At 46.8% G+C, this 16337-nt stretch overlaps 1 protein-coding gene across 1 annotated transcript in view; it reads left to right on the top strand.

Annotated features, from left to right (window-relative positions):
* The first annotated feature begins 1828 nt into the window (after window positions 1–1828).
* Window positions 1829–16337, top strand: part of MPP6 (membrane palmitoylated protein 6) — a 31190-nt gene continuing 16681 nt past the window's right edge. The window contains exons 1-4 of the mRNA XM_036759220.1: window positions 1829–1956; window positions 7464–7616; window positions 10513–10665; window positions 11352–11579. Coding sequence (XP_036615115.1) covers window positions 1840–1956; window positions 7464–7616; window positions 10513–10665; window positions 11352–11579 — 651 coding nt within the window. The 5' untranslated portion in view covers window positions 1829–1839. The remainder of the gene's footprint in view (window positions 1957–7463; window positions 7617–10512; window positions 10666–11351; window positions 11580–16337) is intronic.

Below are 16337 nucleotides of genomic sequence, written 5' to 3' on the forward strand. Positions count from 1 at the left end.
GCCCAGTGAAGCCCTTCATGTGGGAATAAAATAGAAGGTTCTTCTACTTGCAGCTGCATTTTGTGGTTTTCACATATTTTCTTCAAATCCGGTAAGTGTTTGCAAATATAGTCCTGAAGGTTGTCCAGTGGCTGGAATGCTGAACTTGAAGTCAGGAAGACCTGAATTCAAATCTGGCCTCACACATTTACTAGCTATGTGACCCTGGACACAGTCTCTTCATCCTTGTCTGCCTCAGTTTCCTCTTCTCTAAAATAGAGATAATGACAGCACCCACCTTGCAGGTTATTATGATGCTCCTAATATATTTTTAATAGCTTTAGAGTTGACATCATAGAAAGTTACGTTATCCAGCCTTCCAGTTTTACAGTTTGGGAATCTGAGACCTGGAGAAGAGAAATGCCTTTTCTCATATCCCCCAGCTAGGCAGTGACTGAGCCCAGCTAGGCCAAGAAGTTCTGCTCCTTTGACTCTTAAATCCAGTGTTCTTTCTTCTGCCCATGCCAACCCTCCCCCTCTATGTGAGCAATCAGTAGTTGATAAAGCAACACTCAAGGGGTGAAGCTTTCAGGAGAGATTGTTCAGGACTTGTTGGGTGTTTTTTCCTAGCGCCCTTTTGTATTCTGGTTGGGCATTGAGAACTATCCTGACCTGCAAATGGTCAGAAATAGACAGGAGGAGAAAGAGGAAAAGCCAAGGCTTCCAACAATCCTGTGCAAATGATAATTAACTTGTAAGTCAGTCAGCAAGCATTAGATACCTGCTGTGTGCTAGAATCCATGCTTGACTCTGGCGATAGAAATACAAAAACAAGAAAGTGCTGGCTAGCACTAGAGAGCTCATGGTCTCTAGGAAGCCATGTTGCCAGCCAAGTCAGTACAGGCTGTGTCCTGAGGGCCTGTCAAACAGCAAGCATTGATGATGAGTCTGTTCTGTGTCTGGCCCAGGGGAGAGACAGGAAGAGGCAGAGGCAGGAGACAGTCCCTGGCAGGGCAGAGCTATGCTGGGCCCAGGGACAGCCAGGCTAGATGCAGTGATGGAGTGGGAAAGTCTATGGGATTTAAGCTGGAGGATCTGACTGAGTCTTTAGAATGTCTCTACCTCCCCTGCAGCAGATGATAAAGAGAAGAACAATACTTTTTAGCACCTAAAGGTATCCAAAGCACATAGTAGGGGCTTCATAGATGTTGATTGACTGATCCAGTCTGATCCTCACAACCGGCCCTCGAGGGGCCTTTTTTTTTTTTTTTAAACCTGCTCATTGTCGGTGGCCTCCTGGCTATTCTCAAACTAGATGCTCCATCTCCTAGCTCTGCCATTTTCTCTGGCCTGGAATGCTGTTCCCCCTCCTGTCTGCCTCCTGGCTTCCCTGGCTGTCCTCAAGGCCCAGCTTAACGCCCTCCCTTCCCCACTCTCCATCCCCCCCCCCCCCAAGAAGCCTTTTCTGATGCCACTTCATTCTAGCTCCTGCCTTCCCTCTGGTGATTGCTTCCAGTTTATCCTCTCTATATATCTTGGTTCTATGTAATTGTTTTCCTGTTTCCTCCTCTGTTAGCTCCCGGTGAGCTCCTTTAGGGCAGGGATTGTCTTTTGCCTTTCTTTGTATCCCCAGCCCTTATAAAGGCAAATAGTAGGCACTTAATGCATGTTTATTGACTGACTCTAAAATTTTAGGTTTTGTGGTTTAAGTAGTCACTTAATTTCACTGGCTCTTTCAGGGGGAGAAACATCAATCAATATGCCTTGGGCTTTAACTTACAGTTTACTATAGCCAACACTTCATTATAATTTCATTTTTCTCTTTTTTTTTCCTCCTTAACAGCAGTAGCAGCAGCAGCGATGCAGCAGGTGCTAGACAACCTCACCGAGCTGCCCTCGTCTGCAGGGGCAGGAGAAATAGACCTCATCTTCCTCAAGGGCATCATGGAGAACCCAATTGTGAAATCCCTTGCCAAGGTATGTTCATGGGGTCATGAAAACATATGGGAAACTCTGTTCTTTGGAAGGACTACGATGCTTCAAATGTTCCCATTGCAGACAGTGCCTGTGACAGCATCATTTTAGCTGACAAATGATAATCCCTATCTCATAATAAAATCCTAAAGTGTTCACAGTAAACCAATTTTCTTCTTACATTAAAAACAGAATTTTATTGCTCCTTTGGACCCAACTCTGCCTTCACATGGTTAGAGAAATCCCAGCTGCATCTATACAGGATCATAGATGAAGTTGGAGTAGGAAAGGGCTTCAGGAATCATTTATTCCAATCCTCTGACTCATTTTACAAATAAGGGTACTGAGTCTCAGGTTAAGTGGCCTCTTCCCCCTCGCCGTCCCCCTGAGAGTCTTGTTTGCTTTGAGTCTGGGAGCTGAGGAAAGACCGTGGGTTTAATCCCAGTATTCTGGAATCCCATGAAGGGCCGTCATCTGTCTCAGAGCCACTTTGTTCCCTCCACGAGGAGTTCTGATGCTCTCTGTGGTGATAGGGAGGCTCTCATCGGGCTGGGGAAGCCCACGCAGAGTCCATGGAACAGAATGTCTTGGACCTTCTTGTTTCTCAAACCTTTGCTTGTCTCTGTGGCTTCTCTTCTCCCAGTACAGAATATTCTGGTATTTAACCAAAGGCTTGCACCTTTCTTTTCCATATGTAATCCATTGCCACATGCATTGCTTTCTTGATTTTGCTCGTTGCTTCATTCATAACATTCTTTGCCATGTTTCTAGCCAAGACCAAGCCATGTTCTCTCTCAGACTCGTGAAGCCCCTGTTACTTTCACTCATGGAAAAGCTTCCGTCCTCCCTGTGAGCTGCTGCTGAAGCCAGCCCTGCTCGGTCCTGAGTCCCTCCATGGCTCTCTTGAGTCCATCGACCATCTGGCTGTCTCCTGCCCAGGGTCCTCCCATGCTCGCATTGGCTTCTATTGACTCCCAAGATGTTGCTGCACTTGTTTTTCTGAATTTGTTTCCTTAAACTTTTTCTTGGACAGCTTTCCTGTATGTTCTCGCCTCCTCTCCATTGGCCTCTAGGAGGACTGAGGGGCTTGTTCTCAATCCTGCTTCTCCATCTGGGGCTGCTGGCACGCAGGTTAAAGTAGGGATAGAGCCGCCTACAGAAACATGACCCCTTCATAATGGGCCTCCCATCTTCAAACCGTGGCCCAGTGGAGACTGTGCTTGATTTGGAGTCGGAGCACCTGCATCCAAGTCCCGGCTTTGCTGCCGGGCCTCGGTTTCGTGGTCTGTAAGACAAGGCGGTTGGACAGAACGCCCCGGAAAGGCCTTTGTGAACCGACGAGAATTTCCAAATTCAGAGAGAGGTTTAATAAACTGTGAAATCAATCAATGAATGCAGATGCGAAAGCTGTGAGCTCCAGAACAAGCTGATCCAAAAGCTCTCATCGTGGGAGTTCCCAAGACAGCGACAGAAAGCAGCCGCCGATGTTTTCATTGACTTTGAAATTATTTTATTCACTTTGTTTTGAGCCTCTGGTTTTTCGCTTTTAAAAACTCATCGATCGTTATGTCTGCACTTGTGCTTATGGATCTGGGCCAGAAAATGCAGATGGACGCTGAGCTGAGGAGCAGGGGGATGGCTCTGGGACATCCCAAAGCCCTTTTGAGCCTTGTTGGCCCTGGACATTCCCAGCATGCAGCAGGGGCAGCAGAGAAAATGGCAAGACACTGGTCAGGGTGAAGGACGGGAGGAGAGGCCTAAAGGAGATGAGGAGTCTGAGAGGCCAAGGGGAGAGGGACCGTGTGGGTGTGGCAGCCAGCCAGCACAGACGGAGGAGTTTGGAGCCCGAGTTTGGTCAACAGCGAGTCTGTCCATTTTTGTGAAGTAATTCCAGAAAGGTGGGTTGGAGGCAGGCTCAGGAGGGTTCCTGCAGAGCTGAGTTTGTGTTGCTTTCATTCATAAGGACCAGAGGGAACCATTGAAGACTCTTGAGCAGGAGAGTAACACCGACAGATTTGTGCTTTGGGAAACATTTTGGCTAAGTGTGTGGAAGATGGAGGGGAGGAGACTGAAAGATGGAAATGACAACTGAGCTCTTGCAGTGGTTCTGACAGAAGGTGATGAGGGCCTGACCAGGGGGTGGCCATTCAAATAGAAAAAGGGATGGAAGTGGATGTAGAATTGACAAGACTTAGCAACTGATTGGCCAGAAGGGAGAAGGGCGAGGGAGTTTAGTATGATGTAGAGGGTTGCAAATATGGGTGCCTGGGGGTTGGGGCAGATTGTCTTTGGCAGAGATAGGGAAGGTAAGAAGAGGGGGAGGCTTCCATGTTGATTCTACTGAGTTTGAGATGCCTCCATCATGTTTAGACAGCAGGTCTCTGGCAATCGCAGGTGATAAGCTAAGGTTTGACTATGCGCATCTGGGAATCACTTCTACAGAGATGTTAATTGAACCCATGGGAATTTAGGAGATCACCAGGAGAGAATCTAGAGAAAAGGAACCAGGACAGAGCCATGGGGGTCACCCCTACTTGGGGGCAAGGTAAGAAGGCTGACAAGCAGCAGGTAAGATAGGAAAAGCAGCAGAAAGCAGTGCCGTGATCGCCAAGGCAAGAGAAAGGGACAGGAGGAGGGGTCACCGGTGTCAGGGGCATCAGGGTAAGGACAGGGGAAAGCTGAGGAAAGGTCATCAGATTTAGTCAAAAAACCCAACAAATGTTGGTAACCTTGGAGTGAGGAATTGTCTTCCAAGTACTGGAAGCCAGATTACCAGCTGTTGAAAAGTGAGTGGAGACAAGGAAGTGGACATGAAAGGTCCAGGTGGCTGCTTTCTGGGAGCTTCACTGTAGAAGGAAGGAGGAGAGATGTAGAACCTTGGCTTGGCTGTGGGAAATGGTCTGGTGAGGGGTCTTTGAGGATAGGAGAGACTCAAATGTGTTTGTAGGCACCAAGTAAAGAGCCGCCAGACAAGTAAAGGTGAGAGGTAATGGGAGTAGGGGAGGAGGCAAAGATGATCCAAGGTGAAAGGAACTGGTTGGGGTGGGATTAATGGTTCCTCTTCATCAGACCCTGGACAGAGGATGACCTCAGGGCTCATGAGGTATAGAAAAGGGAAGAGGGAGGGAGCTCCAGGGAGCTGCACTCTGCCTGGCTCTTTAGGAAGCAGACAGCAAGCACTCATTCCAAAGGCTGAAATTTTAGGAAGAATTTGACTTAATCTTTAGTTTGAATTAGAAACTACACTTTATATGATTCTTAAAGGCCAGAGAAGGCTGTTGATTTTCTGTGAAAACCTGAGGAACAAGCCTGTGAATTTTTCTTTCTTTTTAAAGATGTTTCTTGAGTAATAAAGTCTTAGAATTCTTCACCTGTTCAGATTCCTTCTTCATTTTCAAGACTCACATAACCACAAGATTTAGAACTGAAGAAGCCATAGCAGCCATTGAGGCCAGCCTCTCATTTTAGAGATGGGAAGAGACTTGACCGAAGTCATGTGGATTGGAAGCCGGGTCCTCCAACCCCAAATCCAAGGCACATTCCACTTACCAGGCCATCTCCCCCATGAAGACCTTCCTGACCCCCTAGCCCAAGCTGCCTTGTATTCAATGCAAGAAGACTTTTTGAAAGACATGGCTGTGCGGAGAGCCCTGGAGTGAGGAGTTGGTGGGAGGAGATGGATGAGCTGGTAGAGAGGAAGGACTTGGGAGTACCTCCCAGTACAAACTAACACCTTCATGTTTAAGCAGCTGGGAAAAGGCCTCAGGACTTCCAAGAGGTAAATGGTGTTAACAGCTCAGAAGACCAAAGATGCACCAAGGGGAGGAGGGAAGAGAGACAGAGAAATTTTACAGGTAGCCTCTTATCTTGGTGATTTCTCCTGCTTAGACCATTCTCTTCTGGACTGAAGGGCTATTTTGTACTTTCTGTAGCTCAAGCAAAATGTCTCACACTGAGAGTCATTCAATAATTATTCAGTTGGTACCTTGATGGCCAAGCCGATTAAGGATTTCCCAGGGGTCTTCTTTGTTGCCTGATTTATCTGCTACCTCAGGAGAAACTTCCCTGGTCTCCCAAGGTGTTGGTGACACCGCCCCTCTCCCCACCCCCCACCCCCATATCACATGACACTTGGGTGTGATTTTTCCTTATTTTCATTGTCATTCATTGTTTTAAAAAAAAATATGTATATACATATATATATATATATGTATATATATACATACATATAGAAATGAGGAGAGAAGGACTAAAAAAAACCATGATGGGTATTATTTGTCTTTTCTTTGTTTTCTGTCCACTTCTCCCCTTTTTGACCAAACTAAAATGGCTATTTAAGCATCTGCTCAGCATTTCATGTTTTGTGTGTTCCCTTATAGCAGTGGTGTCAGATTCAAACAGAAATGGTGGGGAGGGGGAACTATTCCAGCCATAGGATCCCTGCTGGCCACATGTTGGTTTAGGTTTAAAATGTAATGTTATCTGTGTTTTGTTTTATTCTTATTTACTTTTTGCAGTATTCCCCATTTGCATTTTAATCTACTTTGGGCTGCCCTTGGGAGTGAGTTTAACACCACTGCCCCAGCTGAAGTGTGATTGGTGCCTCATCTGAATTTGCACATGAGCACATCTTCTGTTCTTTCTAATAAACATTCAGGAAATTTCTTGTGGGTGGGCTGTGCCCAGTGAGCACCACACTTACTGGAACCAGTGACCGGCCTGGTTCTCCCTGATTTCTGGATTTTCATAGCTTCAGTCTCACTGTGTCTGTCCTCTGTCTTCTACACTGACTCATTTTCTTTGTGGCTTCACCAGCCACGACAGGGCGGGGCAGGACCAGCGATTCCTCTTCCTTTGAAGCCCGGCTGTTTCCTCTCCCCCTCTAGCCCTAATCTACACAGTCCATTAGATCTGCACCCCATCTGGCCAGAGGTGCTTTAGCTTTCTCCTTATGCTTTCATCGCTAGATTTTCATTTCATATGATAGGTGGAGAATGAAATGTCATTGATCTATTTTTGGAAGTAGAAAAAATTGATAACCTCGGAAACCTCAGCGTTTTGTTTTCTTGACGTAAGCATAATTTTTTTCTCAATAGTAAGCATAGTTTTTAAGTTGCAGCATTAATGTTTGTTGCATCATTTCTCTAATCTAGAATGATCAGTAAATTCTGGAGGGAATAAGGTCTCCTTAGTCAGCATTTGGTTAATATTGTTTCTGAAAGTTATGGCCAGCTTTTTTAGATCTTCCATGAGTTTGTTGCAAAATTTGCATTTTTGGAATCAGGATTAGACTGAATTATAAATTTCATCATACTTCTTGAAAAAGTATTTCTGGAAAATTTGTGTGCATGTGTATTACAAAATGAAATTTAGCTTATATGAGTCAAATATCAAAATGGTATGGTTTTAAAATAATCTTTATGAAAGGTTAATTTGAAAAGAAAACATTAATTGGATCAGAAAGAATGAAAAGTAATACTCCTGTTAATTTAAATTTGTCATGATTTCAGGCTCACGAGAGACTAGAAGATTCTAAACTTGAAGCCGTCAGTGATAATAACTTGGAACTAGTGAATGAAATTCTTGAAGACATCAGCCCTTTAATAAATGTAGATGAAAATGTTGCCGAGCTGGTCAGTATTCTCAAGGAGCCTCACTTTCAGGTAACCTTTTCCCAGCACACCTTTCTCTCTGTCTTTTACCGGTGAGATTTCCAAATAGCTTGATTTTATGTATTCAGGAAGGCCCATTTTTTTCTCCTGTCATCCTCTGACCTTTTTTTGAAGGGTCTCCAATTTGGTTATGATCTCACATTTTATTTGTCATGTATCCATTAGGAATTTATCTTGGTGTATAGTGTGAGATGTTGATCTAGACCTAATTTCTGCCAGACTGCTTTCCAATTTTCTCAGCAGTTTTTATTTTGAATAGTAAATCCTTACCTAAGCACATGAGGGCTTTGAGTTTATCAAACACTATGCTGCTGTCGGTTTTTCTGTGTGGTATTGGATGCCTACTCTGTTCCATTGTTCAGCCTCTTTATTTTTTTAATTAGCACCAAATGATGCTTTCAAGTAGAATTTGAGATCCAGTCCTGCAAGATCCAGATCCTTGGAGTGTGGGGCCTAGCCCTGATCCCTGGCGCCCTCCATTGGAAAGCTTCTTCCAAGCTAGTCATGATTTCTCTTGGGAGCCAGCCTTTATGAATCCTTCTAATTGCATTATCATCTGTCTTTTCTTCAAAAAGAAGAGAGATCAGTTATCCAGTGCTTTGTCACAAATGGAGGAGAACCATTTCCAGGGCCTCGAGATGCTTTGCCAGTCTCATGGTCCTGGCCAGAGAGGCCCCAGGCCCCTGTGGGCTCGGTCAGGTGCCTGGGCTCCCTCCTTTGGGCACTTTGCTATCTAGATGTTTGCTAATCCTCTCCATCATAATCGTGAGACTTTGAGGGGCTTTAGGCAAGGATGTCTCTGATGTCTGCTTACTGACTCCCACTTCTCTAATCAGCAGCTAATTCACACGGAATCCCTTCTAAATCCTGCAGTTTTTCAATGTGACTTGCTGCTGGAACAAAACTGTTCTTTTCACAAAAGGTTAGGCTCTCTCCTCACTCAGCAGCCTTCGGATACAATTTTAACAGAACACCGTTGTTTTTAAACCGGTCATCTGTCATTTCCCTTAGTCACGCAGTTACAAAAGGAGTCAATGAGTTGGAAGGGACATCACAGGTTACATGAGAGTAATCCCTAGAGGGTTTGCCAAGCACTTCACCAGTCCGACTGCATTTGACCCTTGTAAACGACACCGGGAGCAAGGGGCTATTACTGTCTCCATTTTGCAGGTGAGGAAGTCGAGGCAGACAGATGAAATGACTTGCCCAGGATCACACAGCTAAGAAGTATCCGAGTTCACATTTGCACTTGGGCTTCCTCCCTCCAGGCCCAGCGCTCTGTCCAGCGCATCCACCCGCTCTTCCAAGTCTGGTCCAGTGTGTACCTGAACAAAAATTTATTTTATAAGCACCCCTCCAAAAGTGACCCGTGTGTGCTAGGGTTCGAAACCTTCAGGTCCGTGAAGGGAAGCCCTCCCAGGCTTCTTTGGGACAGCGCTGACTGTGGACAGATGTTTTCCTTGTATCAAAGCCAAGTCTTCTTTCTGCCCATTACTGTGGATTCTTCCTCTGGAACTAAATGTGGACCATGTCTAATCTCTCTTCTAATCATGTCTGTCTTTAAATGTTTGAATGAGGAACTAAGCTGAGAAAATATTTGAAGTTGATTATCTCCTTTGTATGGAATTTGTCTTGTGCAGCTCTGTAGCTCTTGGGTCCTTGGTGGGTTTTCTCTTCTCTGAGATATTCACCCCTGCCTCCTTCATCCAGAATCCCTTTCTGGCTTCTGGTCTTTTCCCTGTTCACCAGAGCCCACCTGGTGCACACTCTACCAGGCCTCTGACCTTCTGGGACAGTGTCTCTACAGTGCAGCTAGACTGGCCTCTCACTTGTTCTAGAAATTTCATCTTCTTGGAGGCAGTTTGGGGCTGCCTGGGAAAGTCTTATGGTCCTGGAGTAAAGATAAAATGGAGTCTGGAGACTCCAGAGCCCAATCCTAGGCCCACTGGTGTGGTCACTGAGGGTTGGCCATTGGTCCTTATCTCTTTGTTTTCTCACAGCTACAGTAATACTGCCTGCGAGGAGCTTCTGGAAATCAGTGGGGCCCGGGGGTCTAGGGGGCTGAGAAGTCATGACAGAGAAGTGAAACGTGAGGGGAGCTTCTAGTCTGGGCGCAAAAGGACACAGACAGATCTGGCTAGCAGAGTCTGAGTGTGGCACCTGTGAGAGAGGTGCAGCCAGCGCAAGGAGATTTACTAGAGGAGGGGTCATCTGGTAGGGAGGATGATAGAAGGCTTGGTAGAGGCTTTGTTCGATTTTGGTCTCACGTAGTGAGCAGAAGGTGAAGATGAGCTGGGGGGTTGTGATTTATGGCCCAAACAAGGGCCTGGAGTCTGGGGAAGAGCCTGGGACAGGGAGAGAGTGAGGCCAGGAAGGGAGGCCAGGCCGTGAAGGACTCTGAATGACTGGCCCGAGAAGGTAGACATTCCTGTAACATTTTGGCTGGGAAGGCGGGAGGCTGGGATTGTGATTAGAAAGCTGTTTCACTAACCCATGCCTGAAGCACTGATGGTCTCTGAGCTAGGGTCCTGTAGGAGGAGAGCTGGAAAAGAGGGAGCACGTGTGCTGAGCCTTCTGCCTTGCATCCATTATGTGCTCAATAAGTGTGTGTGGGATTGTTTAGAATGGCCAGAATTGGCACCTTATTGAGGGAGTGAAGCCTGTGTTCCAGGGAGAAATAATGGTCCTGCCAGCAGAGACAGGAGAAGCGGCAGGAGGAGCAGCTTTTATGGGGAAGGTCGGGGTTCGGTCTTTGCACCTGTTCTGAAAGTGTGGATCTGGCCCTTGGTGGGGGTGGGGCTTGCTCTGGGCTTCTGAACTAACCAGTTACTTTGCTCTTCCAGCAGGGCTGTAGTTCCTAACCCAATGTTTGATCTGCTCTTCCTAGTCACTTTTGGAGGCCCATGATATCGTGGCATCAAAGTGCTATGACTCACCTCCATCTAGCCCAGAAATTAATCATTCCTCTGTGAACAACCAGCTGCTGCCGGTAGATGCCATTCGTATCCTTGGGATCCACAAGAAAGCAGGAGAGCCCTTGGTAAGAACATAGTCAGAATTCAGCTCTGCCTTGGTTGTGAGCTGTTGGGGAAGTATCGGAGGTCTGGTACGTCCATTGTCTACCATTTGTACTCTGTCATCATGAATTCAAGGATGTCTCTATAATGATCCCCTCAATTTTATAGGCATGTGAATGACCTGAGCATACTCTCCAAGCCCCTTTTCCAGGGAAGCTTATTACTTAGGGCCAGTAAGAGTGTACTGAGATGTGGGAGACATCTGAGGGGGTGGTTCTTTTGTACCCTAAAGAAAGACAAATTCAGGTGGTAAGACCATAGAAAGTGCCACCTATAAGTAAAATTAATACCCCTGGGTTCTGGACATCCAAATGCATGAATTCTCCTCCTTGCTGCCATATCCCCCTCATCTTCCTGGGGTGGGGATGAGGACCACATACAGAGAGAATGGCTTCCTCCTTTTGCCTCCAGGGTCAGGAAGGAAGCAGCCACCGACCTGTTCTGCCCCTGTGGCTCCCAGGTGGAGGTGCTGGCTGAGCCTTGTTAAGAGAACCATTACTAGGTGGGCAAAACCCATTTGCTTATCCCAAGGGTCCTTGATGAGGGCAGCAGTTAACACTTGTTTCTCCTTCCTTATGTGTTCAGGAATCTCCAAGGGGAACCCATTGGTACCAGTATAAAGAAGCTTCTGTCATTGCTTTTTCTTTAGGGTGTGACATTTAGGGTTGAAAATAATGACCTGGTGATTGCCCGAATCCTTCATGGAGGAATGATAGATCGGCAGGGTCTCCTTCATGTGGGGGATGTTATTAAGGAGGTCAATGGACACGAGGTCGGTAACAACCCCAAGGAGCTTCAGGAGCTCCTGAGAAGCATCAGTGGCAGTGTCACGCTGAAAATCCTGCCCAGCTACAGGGACGCTGTCACCCCTCAGCAGGTGAGTGGGGGTGGGGCTTGGGACAGACGGGGCACTGGCAGTCACCTCCAGATGGCACCAAAAGAAGGAATACTTTGAGATTGCATGGTTCCATGTGGTTATTTTTTGTCATACTGAAGAGAATGTTTTCAGCAGGTTCATCAAACATTTGTTAAGTCTTTGCTGTGTGCTGGATACTGCTCGAGGCCCTGAGAAAAGGCAGAAATTCAATGAGCCATGGTCCCCTGCCCTTAGGGAGCTTATGGTCTGGAGGGGTGACTATAACACCAACTATAATAAACAGTGACACGTGGTGAAGGGTTCAAGAGAGGCGTGTATCAAGGGGTGCCCATGGCCCATAGTCAGGAAGGTTCTTTAGCAACTGCAGAGATCAGCGAAAGCTTCCTGTAGGAAATGTCATCACAGCGAGGCCATAAAGGATGAGCCGTGTCTCACCAGGTTGTCATGAGAGGGGGAGGAAGACCACATTCTAAAGGTGTGTGTGGAGGGGAGCTGTGAGGCATTTAGCTGGAGCCTAGGATGGAAGGAGGGGAATAGTGCAGGACAGTATGGAAGTAAGTGCCAGATAGGCAGGCCCTGAATGTGTTTGGTGTTTGACCAGGATTTCATCTTGCTCCAAATGCAGGCATGGCATTGTCAGATCTCAGCTTACTGAAGATGAATTGGGCCCTTGTGGAAGGATGGATGGAAGTTGGGAGAGGGTGGAAGCAGGAAGACCCAGTCTTGCTGCAGGGCAGGTGGCAGTGGCAGCCTGGAGTAGGGCAGCAGGACGAAGAGAGTGGGAGGAGGCAAGAGAGACCGTGGAAGTCAGTGTGCACATTCTTACTGATTGGCTGTGGGAGTGGGGAGAAGGGACAGATGGGTGAGCATCAGGGTTTGGAACGTGGATGAAGAGCCTTGCCTCAACAGAAAGAGGTTTTGAGAGAAGGTTATTGGGGTTCGTTTTGCATGTCTGGAGTCAGGTGGCCTTTGGCTGAGGGGAACTGGAGTTCAGGAGAGATTTGCAAAGATGCTACCTGAAGAAGAGGAGGCTGGAGAAACAGTCACGTGAGCATCAGGAGAGGGCGTGGGAAGGCAGGATGGGGATGGGGAGGAGGGACCTGGGAAGGCAGCATGTTTTGTGGCCCAGCGCTGGTCAGGGAGAGTCACCACCCAGGCCTAGTCTGTGTCTGCATGCCACCACAGAGGGCTTTCACGTGGTCACACTAACTCATGTAGATAAAGAATTTTAGAAGCAATAATCTACTATATTTGCTAGAATGAAGGGGATGAGGGAACCAGTTCAATATAGGATAGCAGCAGCGGCAACCCACCTGAATGCTCACTCCCCTGCCAGCTGGGCTTTAGCAGGTGCAGTCACACTACTAATTATTTTGTGTGTTCATTAAGTAAGTATTTATGGAGCACCTGTTATGTACTAGTTACAAAGGTGTACAAGATATAATCAGGGACCTCTTAGAGCTTAAGATACAGTAGAAGAAATAAGACATGGGCATAGAACTTTACCATATAGTATGTGATAAATGTCACACCTGAGCAGATGAAAAGATAGAGGACTACATAGAAAAATGGAGATTGCCTTGGGCTTGAGTGACCTAGGAGGACACCAAAGGCCACTAAATCAGCAGAGCACAGTGTATTCAAAGAAACCCCTATTTACTCAAACATGAGGTTCACTTAAGAGAGTAACCTGGAGTGCCAGGCCAAGGAGTGTGTAGATTGTGCTTGATTGGGGAGGGCTAAACAGTGGCCAGTGAATGCCATGTGGCATCCTCTGAGCATATAGTATAACAGTGATAGAGAATATTTTTTCTTAAGTATAGTCTGGTATTTCGGGGAGCTGTGAGGCCTTCCCTGTGTGCAAATCCCTCCAGGCATGTGGATCTGGACCTCTCTGTAACTTAGCAGATGGTCTAACAGCCAACTCAATGATGGGCATATCCAAACTTAACTAAGCTGGACGTTAAAGTGTGTACTTGCATTCCGTTTTGGAAAAGCCCATTCTCTGGTTGTTTTTTCCCCTCTCCCTCTCCTCATTTCCCACTCCCCATCATCCCTAAATGGGGTACCAGAGAAGGTTTTTAGTGGAGGTTTAAAATACATTTAAATTTTAAAATCTGTGATCGTGAAATCTCTCTCCAAGACTTTTTGCACATCTCTGTTACAGAGTGTTCGAATATGTAATTGCTTTAAAATAAAATATTGTTCTGAGCATATGCAGGAGCCCAGATCCAAGTTGGCTACTCCATTGGTGTGCTGCTTTATCATGCCCTTCCTACGCAGGAAATTCGAACTGAAGCCAAAGCTCTGCTACCTGCAGTCCTTGGCAGAGTCCAGTGGGTGCAGTTGTTTGTCATGTCAGGGACCTAGAGAGGGTGGTGGGCCACTTCCAGAAGGTCCTGGCCAGAGCCACACTCTGCCAGGTCAGTGACCTCCCTAGGACTGCTTAGGCTGCTGGGAGGCAGATTGTAGAAAAGACATCTATTAGAGGGCAGCAGTAGTAAGTTCATGTGGTTGTGATCTTCCTCTTTTCTCCCAGGAGCCCCCTTCTGGCTTTCCTGCCCCCTGCCTTGGACCTCTGACCTCCACAGTCCACCAGTTCTATGATCCCGCTTTGGCCCCCCAGAATCTGGCCTCCTGACCTTCTGCTGGGTCTCCTGGCCAGTCTGCAATCTTGCATCCCTCCTGTCAGACCCTTCTCGCTTCTAGGCCTTGATGCCCTCTTACCTCCTCTGGGCCTTGGTGGCTGTTTTATTTTTCTTGTCCAAATGCCTCAACAAACTTGCTGTAGCACATTTTCCTCACTCCTTGAGTCTTGCAAGGTCCGTGCCTTGCTTTTGGCAGTTCACGAACACCTTCATCTTCTCCTTTCATATCTCCCTACATCTTTACCTTCAGCTCATCCTTCTCATCCTTCATCCTTCTCATGCATCTTCAGTCTGTCCTTCTTTCTCTTCCTCATCAGCCTGGCTCCTCATTCCCTTCTCCTCTCTGCTCCCACCTCCATCCCTTCTTTCTTCTTTCCTCATTCCTGAATTCCTTGTACCACTTGTCACTTAGGCATTTCTCTACCTCCTGCTTCTCTGAGCCCTCCACATGCTTATTCTCCTGCGCTGGCTCTTGATCGATCTCCCTCTCTCCCTCTCTCCCTCCCTCTCATCTCTCTCTCTCTCTCTACCTCTCCCTCTCTCTCTGCCCTCTCCCTCCCCTTCCCCTTGCCTTCTGCTTCTCCCCATCCTTATATCTCATCCATTGTGATCCCCTACCTCCAGTCCCTCCTTTCCTTTCTCATTGCCATGACAGTCATCCTTGTTCAAATGCTTATCACTTCACCCCTGGGCTACTGCTGGGTCTTACCCACTGGCCTCCCTACACCCAGACTTGTTAATGCCACTTCAGGAGTAATCTTCCTAATGGCCGCCATATCGGATTGCCCTCCATTGCCCAACAAGTATAGTCCGACCTCTCAGGACTAGCATTTAAGGCTTTTTGGTGTTTGGCCACATCCTCCCCTTCCAGTCTGCTCTCTTTCCTATTCCTTTCCATCACATACCATGTGTTTTCACATTGGGTTGTTTTTACTCTTTGCTAAATACAGATTATATTCCTGCCTCTGTGTTTGTTCACACCATTTCTTCCCCGTGGATTGCCTGTCCTTCACGCCCATTTCCTATCTTGTTTCACAGCCCCGCCCAGATGCCATCCTTGCTCTAAAGCTTTCCCTGGTCCTTCCCAGAGAACATCCTTCCCAACACATTTGGATTTCTTAGCTCTTTTTAAAAATTGATTTTGTTTTCCTTACGTGTTCTACCCTGTGTCTTTTATCTTCCACTCTAAACTGAAGTTCAGTGTCGGTAGACTCTTCGTCTCTGTATTCCCCGCACCCTCAACACAGTTCCTTACACATACATGGTGCCCAATAAATGTATATTTAATGGATCAATGAAAATAAGTTTTATAGGCAAAGTTCTGAATTTTTTTTTAATACCCCAAACACAGGACCCGTGGCAACAGTGTGATTCTTGGACATAGAGACCCAGGGGCAGAAAGAACTTATTAGTGGTCTGTGGAACCATGCAGCACCTGCATTCGAACTACTAAACTGATTTTTTTTTACCATATTAATTTAAAAAAATTTTTTTTTACCTAATTAAGGCACTTGAGCTTTTTTCAGAATGGCATCTGCCATTTGACCACTGCCACTGGACAGTGAGACCAGTAAGTCTGTAATTTTACTGTAATGGCACCTCTTTGTCCTGTCTGTACTTTTCTGTTCCTGATCTAGTCCTAAGGCTCTCTGCCTAAAGGAGAAAGGATCCCAGCTTTGTCCTGGGCAGGAATGATCCTTTAGTGGGTGGATCTGAAGGTCTGTTGTTGTCAGCCACTGTGTCAAGAATACAAAGAAAGGCAAAAAATAGCCCCCAGTCTCAAGGAGCTCACAGGCTGATAGAGGAGACAACATGAAACAATTAGGTAAGAAAGGACAGATCCAGGACACACTGGGGGCACTCAGCAGGGAAGATGCTGAGCTCAGGGGACACTAGAGTGACTTCTTGCACAAGGTGTAACTTTAGCGGTGACTTGAAGGAACCAGAGAAATGAGGGGATTGAGATGAGGAAACTGAGTGTTCCAGGCACAGACGATGGCCTGACCAGAGGCCCAGAGCCAAGAGATGGGATATCTGGGAGGTCGGTGTCCTGGAATCCAAGAATGTGCATCAGGGCGTGAGGTTGAGGAGACTGGAAGGGGAGGAGAGG

Source organism: Trichosurus vulpecula, chromosome 5, assembly GCF_011100635.1.
Source record: "Trichosurus vulpecula isolate mTriVul1 chromosome 5, mTriVul1.pri, whole genome shotgun sequence".
Taxonomy (NCBI): Eukaryota; Metazoa; Chordata; class Mammalia; order Diprotodontia; family Phalangeridae; genus Trichosurus; species Trichosurus vulpecula.